The 20,611-nt window shown below is 39.1% G+C and overlaps 1 protein-coding gene and 1 pseudogene across 5 annotated transcripts in view; one reads left to right on the forward strand and one right to left on the reverse strand.

Moving 5' to 3' along the window:
• Nucleotides 1-2,316: 2,316 nt before the first annotated feature.
• TCEA1 (transcription elongation factor A1) overlaps nt 2,317-20,611 on the reverse strand; it is a 61,069-nt gene continuing 42,774 nt past the window's right edge. For 2 of the 5 annotated variants that reach the window (XM_033203675.1, XM_033203677.1), the window contains 4 exons: nt 17,009-17,155; nt 13,225-13,283; nt 7,139-7,210; nt 2,317-3,887 (listed from right to left, as the gene is read on the reverse strand). In XM_033203675.1, the coding sequence (XP_033059566.1) occupies nt 7,180-7,210; nt 13,225-13,283; nt 17,009-17,155 (237 nt within the window). In that variant the 3' untranslated portion in view covers nt 2,317-3,887; nt 7,139-7,179. The remainder of the gene's footprint in view (nt 3,888-7,138; nt 7,211-13,224; nt 13,284-17,008; nt 17,156-20,611) is intronic. The other 3 variants (XM_033203676.1, XM_033203678.1, XM_033203679.1) reach the window with 2 other exon arrangements.
• LOC117079649 lies at nt 7,902-10,936 on the forward strand (annotated as a pseudogene).

Here is a 20,611-nt window from a genome sequence, read left to right on the forward strand (position 1 = left end):
AACTCCATCTCAAAAAAATAAAAAAATAAAAATAAAAATAAAGTTGGAGTCTAAAACATGACCAACCAGTAGTTATCCACTCTACCTCTGCAGGTCCCCAACCCATGGAACATTCTTTTTTTCTTTATATCTTAGCTCTTGAACAGTCAAGAACATCATGTAACACACTGACAAAGACATATCCAAGAAAAACTATTTCATGAGCACCTACTACTATATGACAGGCATTCTTCTGGATGCTAGAGACACAGCAGTGAACATATTTTCCATAACTTAACTCCATCTCTACTAAGTAATAGCTGTTGATTATCGAATATAGCCATGATTATAAGCTGTTTTTTCCACTCAGCTGTTTTTTCCACTTTCCATATTGTGCAGAATATTCCTGCAACATTGAAAAACGGCCCCCAAACACAGGATGTAGGCATGACTTAGGAGGTCAGGTTTCTTGGAGGAGGTAAATCTTACAGAAATGATAGGAGTTCGCTGGGTAGAATGGGACTTTAGAGGGAGCAGGTAAGGGACAGCAGAAACCAAATTTTCAGGAACAGTCATGAAGGTCTGAGTGGCATATGCACCTTTTCTACACATCTATGTTGTAGAGTCTAAAACAGAGTGAAATAGTAATACTTCACTATTACTTTTTATTGACTTCAACTTAAACATTGTTCAACATAATTCTTCCATTACTTCCGAGGAATTTGTAACTCTGTCAAACTCTGTAACTCTGTCCTATTTCCCGTGAAGCAGTATCCTTAAGGTTGGTCCTTTGTTTTTCATATGTGACTTTTTTTGAGACAGAGTTTTGCTCTTGTTGCCCACGCTGGAGTGCAGTGGCACGATCTTGGCTGACTGCAGCCTCCGCCTCCCAGATTCAAGCAATTCTCCTGCCTCAGCCTCCCAAGTAGCTGGGATTACAGGCATGCACCACCATGCCCAGCTAATTTTGTATTTTTAGTAGAGATGGGTTTTCACCATGTTGGTCAGGCTGGTCTCAAACTCCTGACCTAAGGTGATCCACCTACCTCGGCCTCCTAAAGTGTTGGGATTACAGGCGTGAGTCACCATGCCCGGCCTCATATGTGGCTTTCACTAGTAATTCAGTGATTATCCCCATCATGTTTCCCAGTGGGATATACAATTCCTTTCGAATGGTTAATTTTCTATAACTAAATACAACTAAATGGGTACTAAATGGGAGGATCACTTGAGCCCAGGAGGTGGAGATTGCAGTGAGCAAATTGTGCCACTGCACTTGTCAGGGTCAATGAGTGAGACCCTGTCTCCAAAAATTAACAGAGAAAAAAGAAATAAAGTCAATTCAAATCCACAAATTACAATTTGACCCACAAGGACCACCACTATGTAGCTACAAAAATTCAAAGCACAGCCTGTTATTTCTTTTGCTGTCTTCTTAATACTTAAAATATTTGCCATTTGTAAGATTATATATAGGTTTAGATGATTGGGTGAATATAAATATTTCTGAATTTTTGCCACGGCTTAGCAAAATTTATAAACCAATGCTCGTCATCACCCAGGTCAGCTAGAAAACCAAGATTGTTATTTTCTGCTTTCCCCAGGATGGTTCTTCATTATCTGCCACTGTATTTGTCTAATTCCTTTGCATGTTCATTAGTAAATATCATAAAATATTACCCTTAATATTTACTTCCAATTATTTTACAAATGTCTAGTATTGGGCCGGGCATGGTGGCTCATGCCTGTAATCCCAGCACTTTGGGAGGCCGAGGGGGCTGGATCACCTGAGGTCAGGAGTTCGAGACCAGCCTGGCCAACATGGTGAAACCCCGTTTCTACTAAAAAATGCAAAAATTAGCTGGGCATGGTGGTGGGTGCCTGTAATCCTAGCTACTTGGGAGGCTGAGGCAGGAGAATCGCTTGAACCTGGGAGGCACAGGTTGCAGTGAGCTGAGATTGCGCCATTGCACTCCAGCCTGGGCAACAGAACAAGACTCCATCTCAAAAAAATAATTAAATAAAATAAAGTCCAGTATTTTCCAATAGCAAGACTCACTATTTGGTCTCTCACATTAAATTAAGTATACACATGGGACACGCTCACATATTTACTCAGAACCTGCCATTCCATCCATCACCAGAGGTCCAGGAAAAGATAAGAAAGACAACATGCTCTGAAGTGCTGCTGAATACTAGTTTTTACTGAAGACCAGGCTTCACTTAATTAAAACTGTACTTTAGAAATACCTTAGTAGTTGAAGGGAGAGCGAGTATGTGGTTAAACAAAAGGTAAAGCAAGCTTCAATGTCTAAATAAAATGACAAAATGTGATACATGTTTAACAACAAAAAAACTTTATTGAATTACAAATTTTAAAATGGATCACTTAATTTAAAAGTGAGATTATTTTATTCTGAAACTCATTATTTCAAAAATGTACTTTATTTTTGAAATAAAACAAAATCTTCAACTATGAGCTGACAAAATAGAGGTTGAGTTGGTACCGGTGGGCCAATTCTTAACTAGGACATTTAAAAATGCTGCTTTCTGTATTACAACAAAATGATATGCAATAAGAAATTGGAAAAAGGGAGCAAAGGAGAGTGCAAAGCATGTACTGAGGTCTTTCTATGTGTGCCTGACAGAATGCAGATTCAGCATAAAATGTAGACTTTGCAACAGTGGCCTTTAAAGTATGCTAGAGCAAGTGTACCCTAGGGAACCTATGTGAAAACAATTTTTGCCTTACTCCAAACAAAAAAATGGTACACACTTTAACAAAAAGTAAAACTTAATTGTAAGATCTGTACTGTAAAGCTACTTGCTATAGCCCATATATTCAGTTTGTTCAACAATCTCACTCATTGACAGAAAAAGTCAGCAAATAAGACGTGGGACAAAAATATTTTCTATCAATCTCCACATGAAAAGACCACAGCTTTAATGATTTATACAATCCTTAAGATTAATCCTTGGTCAGTATAGATTTCCGAATCAAAATCTAGTCATGAACTGTTTACAATAGCTATACTACACTAAGATGCTAAACATTTTCTTTCCGGTATGTCTTCCTAAGAGGGGAAAAAAATAGTGGGAAGTTTTCATCTGTGCCTATGAGGGGATTTATGAAAAGCCTTCTAAACTACAACAGTTTTCTTCTGCAAAACTAAAACACATTATAAAGTCAAACAGGTAAATTAGTAGGAAAACCAAATTGATCTCAATAAAGTCTTGTTTCCAAAAATCTATTAAGAACAATATACATGTACAAGAAATTACAAGAAATGATGATCATGGTTAGTTACAGATGCAAAATAATACCTAATATTCCAAGCTTGTGAACATAATAATTAAAATCAAATTCATAAGCTACCTCAAAATTATGTACATTTTAGATAAGCTGGTCAAGTATTATTTGAATACACACCATATTTGGTAAACCTAAAATTATATTACCTTTTCTCCTCCTTTAATATTTATTTGCAGCTACATGCCAATATGAAAAATGAAAAAAAAAGTATTTTCATTTATGTATTAATAACAGAGAATAACAGAATTTCTACTGTGTATGTTTCACAGTGTAAAAGAAAAAAGTTAACGTATATTTTCCGTTAAGAAAGAAAAAATATTGCCAAACATTTAAGTGATATCAACTTACTTATAAAAACGGAAAAAATATGTTTTGAAACAGATACCATATAATTATTATATGGTCTCCCTACTGATCTGAAACTACAGAAGGCATTTAAAGGAAGGGATGTTAGGTCAAAAACAAAGTCTAACCCAAGTTGCTTTAAAAATCTGATTTACAGGAAAACTAGTTGCTTGGCCTAGTTTAAAGCTAATTACAAAATCCGTTTTCTTAATGGTCCAGATATTTTGCCAATTCTTCCAACTCAACAGAACTGTCAAAAAAGAAAAAATATTTTGTGAGACCTTTAAATACCAATAAGGTTCATTCCCCATTTAATACAGCATACCCCTGACCCTGCTTTTAAAAAGGATGCATTTTTGAAAAAGATGCTGTATTTTTCACACATAATAATCACCTATCTTAAGTGCCTGACTTTCCCAACTTACAACTACTAGGAACATATAACTAAAGAACTTGTATAAAACAATTTCAGCATTTTTATTAAATACCTCTTTATGTTTTTAAGGTAAAAAAAAAAAATTCCAAACTTGAACTTCTAAAATATGCCACCCTAGGCATCAGCTTTCTATCCTAAATTGAACTTTCTTAAATTCAATTAAGTACTATGTCAAAACTTGTGTCACAAACTGCATGTATTCAAAACAAACTGCATTGCACACTTCATCACCATAATAAAAATGATCCGCCGGGCGCGGTGGCTCAAGCCTGTAATCCCAGCACTTTGGGAGGCCGAGACGGGCGGATCACAAGGTCAGGAGATCGAGACCATCCTGGCGAACACAGTGAAACCCCGTCTCTACTAAAAATACAAAAAAATAGCCGGGCGAGGTGGCAGGCGCCTGTAGTCCCAGCTACTCAGGAGGCTGAGGCAGGAGAATGGCGGGAACCCGGGAGGCGGAGCTTGCAGTGAGCTGAGATCCGGCCACTGCACTCCAGCCTGGGTGACAGAGCAAGACTCCGCCTCAAAAAAAAAAAAAAAAAAAAAGATCCATCAGCCAGGCACAGTGGCTCACACCTGTAATCCCAGCACTTTGGGAGGCCGAGGTGGGCAGATCATGAGGTCAGGAGATCAAGACCATCCTGGCCAACATGGTGAAACCCCGTCTCTACTAAAACACAAAAAATTAGCCGGGCATGGTGGCGCGCGCCTGTAGTCCCAGCTATTCGGGAGGCTGAGGCAGGGGAATCTCTTGAACCCGGGAGGCGGAGGTTGCAGTGAGCTGAGATCACGCCACTGCACTCTAGCCTGGAAACAGAACAAGACTCCGTCTCAAAAAAAACAAAAAAAAAGATCCATCATGCAAAACAAATCCAAGAGAACAGGCCAAATTTGCTCAACAGGATTGAAAAAGGTGAATGTCCCTCTCCTAGACCAAGGACAACTTCTGCAACCTGAGATGAGTAGGAAATACTGTTCCAAACCATGAAGATACTTTTTTTTTTTTTTTTTTGAGACAGAGTCTGGCTCTGCCGCCCAGGCTGGAGTGCAGTGGCCTGATCTCAGCTCACTGCAAGCCCCGCCTCCTGGGTTTAGGCCATTCTCCTGCCTCAGCCTCCCGAGTAGCTGGGACTACAGGCGCCCGCCACCTCGCCCGGCTAGTTTTTTGTATTTTTAGTAGCGACGGGGTTTCACCGTGTTAGCCAGGATGGTCTCGATCTCCTGACCTCGTGATCCGCCCGTCTCGGCCTCCCAAAGTGCTGGGACTACAGGCTTGAGCCACCGCGCCCGGCCGAAGATACTTTCAATAGCAGTAACCTTTCCAGCTCAGAACTAAATCTTTGTACGTAATAAGGGTACTGGCCGGGCACGGTGGCTCACGCCTGTAATCCCAGCAATTTAGGAGGCCAAGGCAGGCAGATCACCTGAAGTCAGGAGTTCAAGAGCAGCCTGGCCAACATGGCAAAACTCTGTCTCTACCAAAAATACAAAAATTAGCTCGGCGTGGGTGGCACGTTCCTGTGATCCCAGCTACTTGGGAGGCTGAGGCAGGAGAATCGCTTGAACCTGGGAGGTGAAGGAATGAGTGAGCTGAGATAGCGCCACTGCACTCCAGCCTGGGCAACAGAGGCGCTGTCTCAAAAAAATTAATGAATAAATAAAATAGGTACTGGCCCCAACCCCTTAAAGTGGAGTTGAGGAAGCCAAATGGATATCCTCAATATGGTTTGGGACTCTGGCCCAAAGGGCTTCTAGTTCACTTCTGATTTTTAGAAAATGCTTTAAGCTAAGTGAATAATTCAAAATGAGCATTAAACTGAAAAGTCTATGTAACTATAAATGAAAAAAAAAAAAAAACTTGTACAAACTTCAGAAAAACTAATAAAAATAGCCAGCATTTTTAGAACACCAACAATTACCAGGCGCATCAAACATATTATCTCTACTCTTGATCACAATCCGAAATGTGGGTAGTATTTACATTTTATACGTAAGAACAATACAGTTCAGTAATGGGAAGTGGCAAGGGAGTTCAAAATCAGTTTGCATGATTCCAAAGACTAAATTCCTACTACATAAGCCTCCCAAACTCACACCCTTAACATCCCCATCTATAATAATTAAAATGTTTTTAGTACTGATGTGTATTTCTGCGTCCAAATTTAAATTTTATGCTTTTGTTTCACAAAATCACTCAAGAATGAATCATTTAAATAATATAAACTTGCCTGTGTGGGACTAATTTCAAGAGTACACAGGCAATATGAAGGCTTAGTGAAAAGTGTACAAAATGACAGCAGTGCTCATCTGTAATTTCTAAAATAAACACTGAAATCACTGGGTCTGATTTCAACAAGGGAAAAAAATTTTTCCAAAATCAAAATCTATTAAAATAAGTAATAAACACATAGAGATTTTCTGAAGTAAAAGAGTCAAAACTACTTAATGAATATAGTATAAATAGGATGGTGATAAGGCCGGGCGCGGTGGCTCAAGCCTGTAATCCCAGCACTTTGGGAGGCCGAGACGGGCGGATCACGAGGTCAGGAGATCGAGACCTTCCTGGCTAACACGGTGAAACCCCATCTCTACTAAAAATACAAAAAAACTAGCCGGGCGAGGTGGCGGGCGCCTGTAGTCCCAGCTACTCGGAAGGCTGAGGCAGGAGAATGGCGTAAACCCGGGAGGCGGAGCTTGCAGTAAGCTGAGATCCGGCCACTGCACTCCAGTCCGGGCGACAGAGCGAGACTCCGCCTCAAAAAAAAAAAAAAAAAAAAAAAAAAAAAAAAAAAAAAAAGGATGGTGATATAATAACTGAGCAGTTAAGATTCACTCCCCATTTCCTGTACCAAAACAAATAAAGGTGGTAAGGTCAAGTTAATACTCTTTTATTTCTAGTAGGGTAACAAGATAGTATATTCCATTACAAGTAGTCAGGGACTACAAGAGTACTGGATAGTGTGAGCATATCTGTATATATTTAGATATCTAGGCAGACCTATGAAAAGACCAGAAGAAATCATTCTATTGTGAGTATAATATAAATCCAAGAGGGTCCATACCTTCCATCGATTTCCACATTCATTACAGACAACAAATGTTGTCATTGGTTCATCAGCACTACGGGTTTGTACCTGCAGCAAAATTAAATTACATGTACCTTTTGCAGTACTATTAAAAAAACCCAACCCAAATAATGTTATACATAAATATATATAATATTTAATAAATATAATGGTACCACAATAAAATGAATAGAAGTCTGAAACAAGTTTAAATAAGCTAAATAATGTCAACAAAGCACACATTTCCAAACTTCATTTTCCTAAGTCCTTCTTTGTCTTTTCTGTTTAATATATGCTAGATAAGTGGGAAAATCCTCTAAAGTCACACCTTATTTTTTTAATAGCTAATAAATATTTTTAAAATTCATCAGTAAGTTATTTGATCTCAAAAACAATTTCATCAGTAAGCAGCACAGAAATGAATAAATTTAAACATATGTCAATATTCTCTTACAAATTAACAAGATGCAAAAATTAAGAATATCTCAGTCTGACAAATACAACTGCAACAACCTTTCTAAAAGTTAGACAGCATTCTCTATAACCTAGAAACTTGATATCTAATCTATTTCTAAGATGGCAATTAAAAACACAAAAATACAAAGGATGTTTAAAGAGTATAATTTTACAACAGCACAACACTAAAAACAAATATCCAACGGGGAAGTAATGACATAAAGTAAGAGTATATCCATCTGATGAAATATTACACAGCCAGTAAGATGCTTACAAAGGTTCTTGGTTTTTTTTTTTTTTTTAAACAAGAGGGAGAGAACTCCAGATGTGTTTGGTTTCTTCAAGCATTTGTTTAGCAAGATTAAAAGTTAAAAATGGCACCAAACAAGAAATAATCAGTGACCAGCAGTTTGAGCACATAGCAAAGGACCTGAGATTTTAGGAAATGCCAGAAAAGAATCAAAAAGTCAAAATTGGCCAGGCGTGATGGCTCACGCCTATAATTCCAGCACTTTGGGAGGCTGAGGCAGGTGGATCACTTGAGGTTAGGAGTTCGAGACCAGCATGGCCAACATGTTGAAACCCCGTCTCTACTAAAAATACAAAAATTAGCCGGGTGTGGTGGTGGGCACCTCATTACCCAGCTACTCGGGAGGCTGAGGCAGGAGAATAACTTGAACCCGTGAGGCAGAGGCTGCAGTGAGCCGAGGTCACACCACTGCACTCCAGCCTAGCAACAGAGCGAGATTCCATTTCAAAAAAAAAAAGTTCAAGTTGAACTATGCTATGGATAAGAGGATACCACATTAACCACAGCACTACAGACGACTTGAAACATTTTTATGACCTTTCAGATTCTGATTCCAATCTTTATGATGAAGATAGCAAGCAATGAATCAAAAGAAAATATAGAAGAAAAAAACGCAGACTAGAAAAGCAATAGATTCAAAAAAATCTAGTTGAGAAAAAGAAAGAAACCAAGAAAACTAATCAAAAGGATTCTGAAAATAAAACTGATATAGATAATTCTGAAATAATTAAAAAAATGAAAACCATGTAAATCTAAGATAGCTCCCAACATAAGTCCAAAGAAGGACAGCAAAAAATTTACACAAAAAAGTACAAAAGAGGAAAAAAACATTATTCAACATACTATCGACTCTTCTTTCAAAGAAAAATGAAGGACATTAGACTCAGGCACCTCTGCTGTGAACTCTCCCAAGATCAAGTGTTCTAAGACAAGAAGATAAATGCAACCAGTGGTTCATCAGTGCCACAACAAGCGGCAGTGATGGTTATGAAAACTCAACAGACAGTAAAATGCTTGACAAAGATGCTTTGAAGGAAGATTTAGAAAGTGTTAGTAAAACAGGAAGTGATGAGGAATCTAAAAATGAAATTACAACTGTTGGGAGAGCTTCAGGTGATGATGATAATGGAAGTGGTGATGATGAAGATGAAGAGGAGGATGATGATGAAAGTGACAGCAGCCCTAATCTTGCAAGGGGTAAAGGAAATACAGAAACTAGTTCTGCAAATGAAGATGATACGGCAGATGTGTTTCCAGAAGAATCTAGTTTTGGGCATGCTTGGAGAGAATCAGATAAACCTGCTCCTCATGCTGATGACATTACACATCAATTAGCAGTTTGCAACATGGACTTGGATAGATTAAAGGCAAAAGATTTGCTGGCTCTGTTCAATTGATTTAAACCCAAAGGAGGTGTTATATTTCCTGTAAAAATACATTTTTCAGAGTTTGGAAAGGAGAGGGTGAAGGAAGAGCAAGTTTGAGGACCAGTAGAGCTATTAAGTGTTTCTGAAGATGCCCCAGAAAAGGACTGGACCTCTAGAGAAAAACTGAGAGATTATTAATTCTCAAATGACTGAAGTACTATTATGCAGTGGTAGACTGTGATTCTCCTGAAACAGCCAGTAAAATTTATGAGGATTGTGGTGGCCTGGAATTCGAAAGTAGTTATTCTTTCACAGATCTAAGGTTTATACCAGATGATACTACTTTTGATGATAAGCCCAAGGACACAGACTCAGAGGTGTATTTAACAGCATATGAAGCAAAATATATCACATCTGCTGCAATGGGAACATCAATGGTGGAAATCACTTGGGATGAGACTGTTCATGAAAGAATTACAACATTCAATAGGAAGTTTAAAAAGGAAGAGCTTTTGGACATGGATTTTCAAGACTACTTAGCTTCCTCTAGCAAAAATGAAGAGGAGATAGAAAAGGAGCTACAAGGTGATGACCAAGTCAATGCAGAAGAAGATGGGAAAATAAAGAAAAGTCAGAAGGATGATGAAAAACAAATCACTAAATATAGGCAACTCTTGCAGGTTATTCAAGAAAAAAGAAAAGAAAGACAAAGAAAATGATATGGAAACAGAAATGAAGTGGGTTCCAGGTCTTAAAGAAAGTGCAAAGAGATGGTCAAGAACAAATTGGAAAGGATAAACTGATGCCTTAGGAACAATTTTTAGAGAAGAAGAAAGAGAAAAAAAGACAGAAAAGAAAAAGAAGACTCTTGTTGAAGAGGCCAGTGAAAATTAACTTCCCTCTGATGTTGATATGAATGAGTGGTACTTTGCTAAAGAAGTTTAAAAAAATAGGTATAAAGAAACAAGTGGATAAAATCTGCAAAAGACGGCACATTTCCAGAAGAAGAAACTAAAATAGAAAGACAAAAGGCTGAAATGGCTTTCTTCATTGGATGAGGAGGAGGAAAGTAAGAAACGCTTCAATTACAAGATTGTGGAGCACCAGAACCTCAGCAAAAAGAAGAAAAAGCAGCTCATGAAAAAAAAGAAATTATTAGAGGATGACTTTGAGGTAAATGTTAGCAATGCATGGTTTCAGGCAATGTACACTTCCCACGTGTTCAATTTGCATCCCTCAGATCCTAATTTCAAGAAAACAAAAGCTATGGAAAAAGTCTTCGAGGAGAAAGCCCAGCAAAGAGAACGGAAAAAACAAGAACTCAGGCAATAAAGAAAAAAGAGGGCTGCGCACGGTGGCTCACGCCTATAATCCCAGCACTTTAGGAGGCCAAGGTGGGTAGATCACCTGAGGTCAGGAGTTTGAGACCAGCCTGGCCAACATGATGAAACCCCGTCTCTACTGAAAATACAAGAAAATTAGTCGGGCATGGTGGTGGGCACCTGTAATCTCAGCTACTCGGGAGACTGAGGCAGGAGAATCATTTGAATCAGGGAGGCAGAGGTTGCAGTGAAGTCCACTGATCCTGCCTTGTCAATGTTTATTAAATCTATAAAAACCAAAACAGAGCAGTTTCAAGCAAGAAAAAAAAAAGTCAAATAACTAGATGTTATTTCTTTTTGAATTGAAAACAACTCCTAAAATATACAGAAAGAGTAGGAGAAGCATTTATTGGGAACAAAGCTACCTTCAATAATATGAATAAAATCTTATTCTGAACATAGTAAAATTTTTCTTCATAAATAGTTGTTCTTAATTGTGGATGACTGACAAATTTGTACTGTACATTCCTACAGATCAGTCATAATTAAATCAAATTACCTGAACTGTAGGGTTTATAAAATGCTTACATTTTATGAAGTTCAATTCTAACTAGTGGAAAGTTACTCTAGCTTTTGCTTTTTTGGGGGGAGAGCGGGGGCGGGGAGGATGGAGTTTCATTCTTGTCACCCAGGCTGGAGGGCAATGGCATGATCTTGGCTCACTACATCTCCACTTCCTGGGTTCAAGCAATTCTCCTGCCTCAGCCTCCTAAGTAGCTGGGATTACAGGCATGTGCCAACACGCCTGCCTAATTTTTTGTATTTTTAGTAGAGATGGGGGTTTCACCATGTTGGCCAGGCTGGTCTCAAGCTCCTGACCTCAGGTGATCCGCCTGCCTCAGCCTCCCAAAGTGTTGGAATTCCAGACTTGAGCCACCGCGCCCAGCCTACTCCAGCGTTTTAAAAGGCTGTTTACAATTCTATGTGAAAATAGAGCAGTATCTACTCTTAAGTTTGTTTAAAGGTTAGGGATAATTTGAAATATATATATATATAATACATTAACTTCTCTGGGAGCAGGAGGCAGATTTAAATAGCTATTAAAATAATTTATTTTTCGCTGGCTGGGCGCAGTGGCTCACGCCTGTAATCCCAGCACTTTGGGAGGCCGAGGCAGGTGGATCACGAGTTCATGAGATCGAGACCATCCTGGGTAACATGGTGAAACCCTGTCTCTACAAAAAATGTAAAAAATTAGCCGGGTGTGGTGGCAGGCACCTATAGTCCCAGCTACTTGGGAGGCTGAGGCAGCCGAATGGTGTGAACCTGGGAGGCGGAGCTTGCAGTGAGCCGAGATGGCGCCACCACACTCCAACCTGGGTGACAGAGCAAGACTGTCTCAAAAAATAAAATAATAATAATAATTTATTTTTTTAGGCATAAAGGATGGAAGTCAAGAACTTTTTATCATGTTAAGTATAGTTTATGAAATTAATTTGTAAATAAAAGAGCAAAATATTTTTATTAATTTTTGTATAGCATTGATTTATTTCATTTTATACACCTCAAATAAACTATTATCTGGAAAATTTTTTAAAAAGAGGAAAATGCGGCCGGTGCGGTGGCTCACGCCTGTAATCCCAGCTCTTTGGGAGGCCGAGGCGGGTGGATGACGAGCTCAGGAGATCGACACCATCCTGGCTAACATGGTGAAATCCTGTCTCTACAAAAAATGCAAAAAATTAGCCGGGTGTGATGGCAGACGCCTGTAGTCCCAGCTACTTGGGAGGCTGAGGCAGGAGAATGGTGTGAACCCGGGAGGCGGGGCTTGCAGTAAGCCGAGATCGCGCCACCACACTCCAACCTGGGTGACAGAGCAAGACTCCGTCTCAAAAAATAAAATAAAATAAAACAATAATAATAATTTTTTTTTAGCCATAAAGGATGGAAGTCAAGAACTTTTTATCATGTTAAGTATAGTTTATGAAATTTATAAATAAAAGAGCAAAATATTTTTATTAATTTTTGTATAGCATTGATTTATTTCACTTTGTACATCTCAAATAAACTATTATCTGAAAAAAATTTTAAAAGAGGAAAATGCAGCCGGGCACAGTGGCTCACGCCTGTAATCCCAGCACTTTCGGAGACTGAGGCGGGTGGACCACAAGGTCAGGAGATCAAGACCACGGTGAAACCCCGTCTCTACTAAAAATACAAAAAATTAGCCGGACGCGGAGGCGGACGCCTGTAGTCCCAGCTACTCAGGAGGCTGAGGCAGGAGAATGGCATGACCCCAGGAGGCAGGCTTGCAGTGAGCCGAGATCGCGGCCACTGTACTCTAGCCTGGGGGACAGAGCGAGACTCTGTCTCCAAAAAAAAAAGGAAAATGCTTACATTATGGTAGCTAAGTTAAAAGAAGAGCATAAAATAGTTTTTACAGTATTTAATTCCAACTATACATAGAAAAAAATGCAAAATGTGGTATGAACATACAGTGGAATATTATTCAGCCGTAAAAAGTAGGGAAAGTCTGACATATACCACAACACAGATAAATCTTGCAGATATTATGTTAAGTGAAATAGGCCAGTCACAATAAGACAAACATTCTATGATTCTACTTACATGAAGTACTTGGTATAGTCAAATTCTGAGAGACAGAGAACAGAATGGTGGTTGTTGGGCTGGGGGAGAGGGGAATAGGGAGTTACTGTTTAATGGGTAAAGAGTTTCACTTTTGCAAGAGGAAAAGCGTTCTGGAGACTGGATGTACAGCACTGTGAATGCTCTACTACTGAACAGTACACTTAACTGGTTAAGATGGGAAATTTTAGGTTTTATATGTATATATATTCTACCACAACTACTTTTGTTTAAACTTAAAAAGAGAATTCAGCAAGAAAAAAAAGCTAATATGATTTTTTAAAAACTTAATCTATACAAGATTATAAATTTCTGAAGTTCTAAACTGAAGAGAATTACCAGAACCAAAGGTCTCAAAAAGAGAAAGGTTATTTCTCTGAGTGAAGATGACAAAGCATTATTAAAGTTAAATGTTATTCTTAAGTTTAAGTTGTGGCAAGAACCTAAATACTAACAATGCTGCATTTAGAATAAGGTTTATTGAAATTCCATATGAGATGATAAAATCCCAGTTTATCACCACTTCAAAGATGAAAGGTTCATGACACCAGTAAACTATTAACATGCCTTCCAACTCAAAGGCCCAAAGGAAGACAAAGCAGCACTATCCTCAGAACAGCAGCGTTCTGCTCACTTAAGGTCTTCAGATGAAAATGGTTTGAAAACTCCTGCTATACTTTACATATACTTAATTCTGATATCCAGGGCCCCAAAAGTGGACATGAGGAATCTTTTGCTCTCTGGGAAAAATTTCAGTCTCCTCTTGGGTACACAGTAATCAAGAGTTACACTTAGTTCTTTTACATCTGTTATTTCCATGAGAACTTTGAGAGTTCTCTATCTGAAGAGAACACTTTGTGATTCTAAGAAAATCATACTGGCTTCAACTTTAGGCTGGGTTCTTTCTGCTAAAAGAAACAAACTTGGTATTTACGTTTTTTGTCTTAGCTATTTATAACTTGATTACGTAAGTATATCACTTCTACTTTTTACATTTTAAAGAAGCTTTAACTTTTAAATAACTTTCTATTTATACTTAATACTTTCTAATACGTGGCATTTTTAGGGTACAATTTTTATTGCTAAGATATTTCTTTTTTTTTTGAGACGGAGTCTCGCTCTGTCGCCCAGGCTGGAGTGCTGTGGCCGGATCTCAGCTCACTGCAAGCTCCGCCTCCCGGGTTCACGCCATTCTCCTGCCTCAGCCTCCCGAGTAGCTGGGACTACAGGCGCCCGCCACCTCGCCCGGCTAATTTTTTTTTATATTTTTTTTTTAGTAGAGACGGGGTTTCACCGTGTTAGCCAGGATGGTCTCGATCTCCTGACCTCGTGATCCGCCCGTCTCGGCCTCCCAAAGTGCTGGGATTACAGGCTTGAGCCACCGCGCCCGGCCCTGCTAAGATATTTCTACCTGACTAAAAAAAATAGAGCAATTCAAACTCAGAATTTTCTGAGACCACGTTTATCAGTGCTGATGCATTTTAGTAACAATCAGTAGTAAAACTGCTACAAAATGAAACATGGAAATACACAACTGTGACTTAATGAGACTTCAAACAAGTAAAGGACTTCGGACTGGTTAAATGAAGTATATCTGAAAATGGAGACTACATGTCTATACATAGTAGAAAAGAGGCAGAAGCTCATATAACATTCTACCATATGTGTTTAGAAAAAGGAAAACAAAGGCCGAGCGCGGTGGCTCAAGCCTGTAATCCCAGCACTTTGGGAGGCCGAGGCGGGCGGACCACAAGGTCAGGAGATCGAGACCATCCTGGCTAACATGGTGAAACCCCGTCTCTACTAAAAATACAAAAAAATTAGCCAGGCGTTGTGGTGGGCACCTGTAGTACCAGCTACTCGGGAGGCTGAGACAGGAGAATGGCGCGAACCCAGGAGGTGGAGTTTGCAGTGAGCAGAGATGGCCCCACTGCACTCCAGCCTGGGCAATAGAGGGAGACTTCGTCTCAAAAAAAAAAAAAAAAGAAAAAGGAAAACAAAAATATTTGCATGTATACACATAAAATACCTAGAAAGTTTCACAACGAACTAGTAACCTTGCTTTACTTCCAAGGAGGGAGAACAAGGTGGCCACAAGTTTCACAATAAACTAGTAACCTTGCTTTACTTCCAGCGAGGGAGAACAAGGTGGCCACAGGCAAAAGTGGGAAGGGAATCTTCTACTCATAACCTTTTGTACCTTTTGCATTTTTAACCACAAAAATAACTACCAACAAAATTTGTTTTAAGGCCCATTTAGAGTTTAGTGATGTTATTTTTAAAGTGCTTAATGTTCTATCAGTGAAAAAAATCAATTCCCCAAATCTGTCTGAAACAGTAGATTTTCTAAATATTATCTCCCTTAAGGAGACAATCTTGAGCTTACAGCAGATGATATAGCACAAAAACCTATTTGGCAAATGAAATTAAGACAGTGATAAAAACAATCTTCTCATATGCACATGCAACCAAAATAACTATAGCATAGTTTTCAGCTGTTGAATAATAAAAAGGCTAGTCATATCAGACATAAATGTAAGTTATCAATATTACAAAAAAGGAACAAATTATCCAGAAGCCAGTTAAGTCTAAAGTACCCATAAGCCATGTGGAGGAGAGTGAAGAACTTTCCTTATACAGTCCTGCAAAATAAAAAGGATTATGGCCAATTTACCTAGTAACTAATATAACTGCTTATGAACTTTTAAAAAAAAATATGGTCATTTTATTAATTCTTATAATTTATAAATTTTATTTGACACAGCTTTCACAGTAGCTATTTCCATGACAGTACAGATATATCAAGTTGGTTTTAGTTAACTAGAATCAGTATTAAGAAAGCATTCTGGCCAGGCACAGAGGCTCAAGCCTGTATTCCCAGTACTTTGGAAGGCCAAGGTGAGAGGATCACTTGAGTCTGGAAATTTGGGATCAGCCTGGCCCACACAGCAAGACCCCATCTCCAAAATAATAATAATAATAATAATGTTTTTAAAAGAGATCACTCTTATACTTAAGAAAGAAATCTTATCTCCTCTTGAACTAGTCCCCAGTTACCCTTTCCATGGTTTTGCTTTCCACGGTTTCAGTTATCCATGGTCTGAAAATATTAAATGAAAAATTCCAGAAATAAATAACTCATCAGTTTTAAACTGCACGTTGTTCTGAGTAGCATGAAGAGAGCCTGTACCATCCTACTCTGTCTCACTTGGACTATGGATCATCCTTTTGTCCAGTGTATGTCACTATAATGCTACCTACCCATCAGCCATTCACATCATCAGGGCTCGATGAGGCAGGACCACCTGAAGCAGATGAGCCTCCTTCCGATGGACCATCAGAAGGTGAATAGCAGCCTAACACTTAAGTCACAATGCCTACATCATTCACTTTGCCTCATCTTATCAAATGAACAGGGGTGAGTACAGTGCAAGACACTGTGAGAGAGAGAAAGACTACACTCATACTACTTTCATAACAGTATCTTGTTATAATTATTCAATTTGATTAACAGTTATTATCGTTAATCTCTTCCTAGGCTTAATTTATAAATAAAACCTATCAGTACATATGTATAGGAAAAAACATGGTATACATAGGGTTAGGTACTATCTGTGGTTTCAGGCATCCACCTGGGGTCTTAGAACATATCCCTCCATGGATAAGTGAGGGACTACCATACTGGCAATTATCTTGGCCATTTATTTTAAAACAGGAGCTGCAAGCATTTTTATATAAAAATAAGAATCTATAAACAATCACAAACCTGTGTGTAAGTGCAATTCTTCTTTTTACATTTGCCACATGTGAACAAGTCAGTCTGGGTCCCACCAGTCTTGGCCATCTGATGCTCTCTGATGGCTTCTTTGGTCAAGTTTTTCCGCATCTCTTTCAGCTCATCACTAGCCATTTCCTATTAGGTAGGGGGCAATACCACTCAGTTATAGACACCTTCTATATATATCCTGAATGATATTTTGATCAATTAGCCTAATCATAATAATAAACCACATATCAACCTTTAAAGTTTTAAAAGCATTAAATTAACATTTTTCCTTCCAGGGCTTGTAAAAGTTTAATTCCTTTTAAAAATTTCTTCAAATACTTAAAAGTTTACATGTGAAAATCGGACTTAAGTACTGTTTAAAGGCTACCGAAACCACCTTTGCAAAGATTATGATAGAGAAATCGAACATGACTAACTCCATCTGGCTTCTAGTGTCACAGGCTGGCTGTCTTCCCTCTTTCCTGGGCACAGGCCAAGCTAACCATGGGAGGAATTTATAGTTTAACTTTGATGCAAAGATGGTAACAGTCCTTCCCTTAAACCAATGCCTCCTCGTTCAGAGCCTGAGATCACCTTTGCAAGACTAATGAAAGGCCAGCGGATTAGGATTATGGGAGGAGCCTGAACTCTGCTAAAATGTAGACACAGTTTCTATAATCCCTCACTGCTTAGGAGTGATGTGGCCAGAGGGCACAAAGTGTGTGACTTCCCTGATTGCTCCTACAGGTAATATTATTATTGTAGAACCTGAGATTGGTTTTTTGAGATGTTTTTCAGACTGAGCCCTCCAGAACTCAGGACCCTCACCCAGAGGTACAGAAGGACCAGTTCCCACATCCCAGTGATTACATCCCCAACCAATCAGCAGCACTCATTCCCTAGTCATAGGAATAGTCTCCACCAAACTATCCTTATAAAACCCTAACCTCCCAGTCTTCAGGGAGACTAATTTGAGTAATTACTTTGTCTCCTGCATGGCCAGTCTTGTGTTAATAAAACTCTTTCTTAATCGCAATAGCGCAGTCTCAGTGACATGGTTTTGTGTGTGCAGTGGGCAGGAAGAAGCTGTTGTGATTATACTACGAACAATGTAAACCCACAACGAGTACCTCTAGTAACCAGATTATAGTCTCTAATACCATTGCCTATACCCCATACCCAAAAGAAGTCAGGGATCTCTGGAGCAATGTCTGATTCCAGTTTTGAGGCAAGAAATGTACAGAATATGCCAGGGTCATCTTCTTGTGTCAGTTTTTACTAGCTACAGTCATACTTTGCTTTATCTTGCTCTGCGCTATTGTCCTTCATTTTATTGCACTTTGCAGTTACTGCATTTTTTACAAATTGAAGGTCTGCAGCAATGCTGTGTTGAGCAAGTCTATTGGCGCTATTTTTCCAAAAGCATGTGCTCACTCCATGTCTCTGTGTAACATTTTGGTAATCCTCACAATATTCCAAGCATTTTCACTATTATTATATCTGTTAGGTGATCTGTGATCAGTAATTTCTCATGTTACTATCATTGTTTTGGGGGCACCACTAACTTTGACCACATAGACAGTAAACTCGACAAATGTGTGTGTTCTGACTGCTCCATTCTTTCCCTGTCTCTCTTCCTCTCCTTGGGCCTCCCTACTCCCTGAGACACAACAATATTGAAATTAGGCCAATTAATAACCCTACAATGGCCTCTAAGTATTCAAGGACAAGGAAGAGTCAACATGTCTCTCGCTTTAAATCAAAACCTAGAAATAAGACTACGTTTAGTGAGGAAGGCATGTGGAAAGCTGGGACAAGCCAAAAGCTAGGCCTCTTACACCAGTTAGCCAAGTTGTGAATGCAAAGGAAAATTTCTTGGAGGAAATTTAAAATGCTACTCCAGTGAACACATGGATAATGATCAAAATAGCCTTATTGCTGATATGAAAACATTTTAGTGGCCTAGACAGAAGACCAAACCAGCCACAACATTCCCTTAAGCCAAAGACTAATCCAGAACAAGGCCTTAACTCTTTAATGCTGAGAGAGAGGAGGAAGCTGCAGAAGAAAAGTCAAGAGGCTACCAGAAGCTGGTTCATGAGGTTTAAGGCAAGAAGCCATCTCCATAACACAGTATAAAATGCAAAGTGAAGCAGCAAGTGCTGATGGAGAAGCTGTGGCAAGTTATCCAAAAGATCTAGCTAAGATAATTGATGAAGGTAGCTATTCTAAACAACAGATCGTCAATGTTGATGAATATTGGAAGAGGGTGACATCTAGGACTTTCACAGCTAAAGAGAAGTCAATGCCTGGCTTCAATGCCTCAAAGGACTTTGAATTACTCTCTTGTTAGCGGCTAAGGCATCTGGTGACTTCAAGCTGAAGCCAATGCTCATTTACCATTTAAAAAATCTTAGGGCCCTTAAGAATTATGCTACATCTACTCTGTGTTCTATAAATGAAACTACAAAGCCTGGATTACAGCACATCTATTTACAGCATGATTTACTGAATATTCTAACCCCCCTATTGAGACCTACTGCTCAGAAAAAAGATTTCTTTCAAAATATTCCTACTCATTGACAATGCACGTAGTCATCAATATACATAGTCATCCAATAGATCTGATGGAGGCATCCAAGGAAATTAATGTTATTTTCATGCCTGCTAACAACAACATTCATTCTGCAGTTCATGCATCAGGAGTAATTCTGACTTACTTTTTTTTTTTGAGACAGGGTTTCACTCTGTCACCCATGCTGGAATGCAGTGGCGCAAACTCAGCTTACTGAAACCTCCACCTCTCAGCCTCAAGTGATCCTCCAACTCAGCCTCCTGAAGTACCTGGGATTACAGGAATGCGCCACACCATGCCCAGCTAATTTTTCTGATTTTTTTTTTTTTTTTTTTTTGTAGAGATGGGAATTTGCTCTGTTGCCCAGGCTGGTCTCCACCTCCTGGGCTCAAGTGATCTGCCCATCTCAGCTTCCCAAACTGCTCAGATTACAGGTGTGAGCCACCATGCCCAACTGACTTTCAAGTTTTATTATTTCAGAAATACTTTTTGTAAGGCTGCAGCTCCTACAAAAAGTAATTCCTCAGATAGATCTGAATAAAGTAAACTGAAAATCTTTTGGAAAGGATTAACCATCCTAGATGCCATTAGGAACATTAGTGATTCATTGAGAAGAGGTCAATATATCAACATTTAGAGGAGTTTGAAAAAAGTTGACTCCAATCATCATGGATGACTTTGAGGGGTCTGACTTCACTGAAGAAAGTAAACGCAGAGGGACCAGGTGCGGTGGCTCATGCTTGTAATCCCAGAACTTTAGAAGGCTGAGGTGGGTGGATGACCTGAGGTCAGGAGTTTGAGACCAGCCTGGCCAACATGGTGAAACCCTGTCTCTCCTAAAAATACAAAAATTAGCTCGGCATGGTGGCGGGCGCCTGTAATCCCAGTTACTCAGGAGACTAAGGAAGGAGAATCGCTTGAACCCAGGAGGCAGAGGTTGCAGTGAGCAGAGATCACACCACTGCACTCCAGCCTGGGCGACAACAGCAAAACTCCGTCCCCCACCACCAAAAAAAAAAAAAGTAACC

This window comes from Trachypithecus francoisi, unplaced genomic scaffold (assembly GCF_009764315.1).
Source record: "Trachypithecus francoisi isolate TF-2019V2 unplaced genomic scaffold, Tfra_2.0 Lachesis_group7, whole genome shotgun sequence".
Lineage (NCBI taxonomy): Eukaryota > Metazoa > Chordata > Mammalia > Primates > Cercopithecidae > Trachypithecus > Trachypithecus francoisi.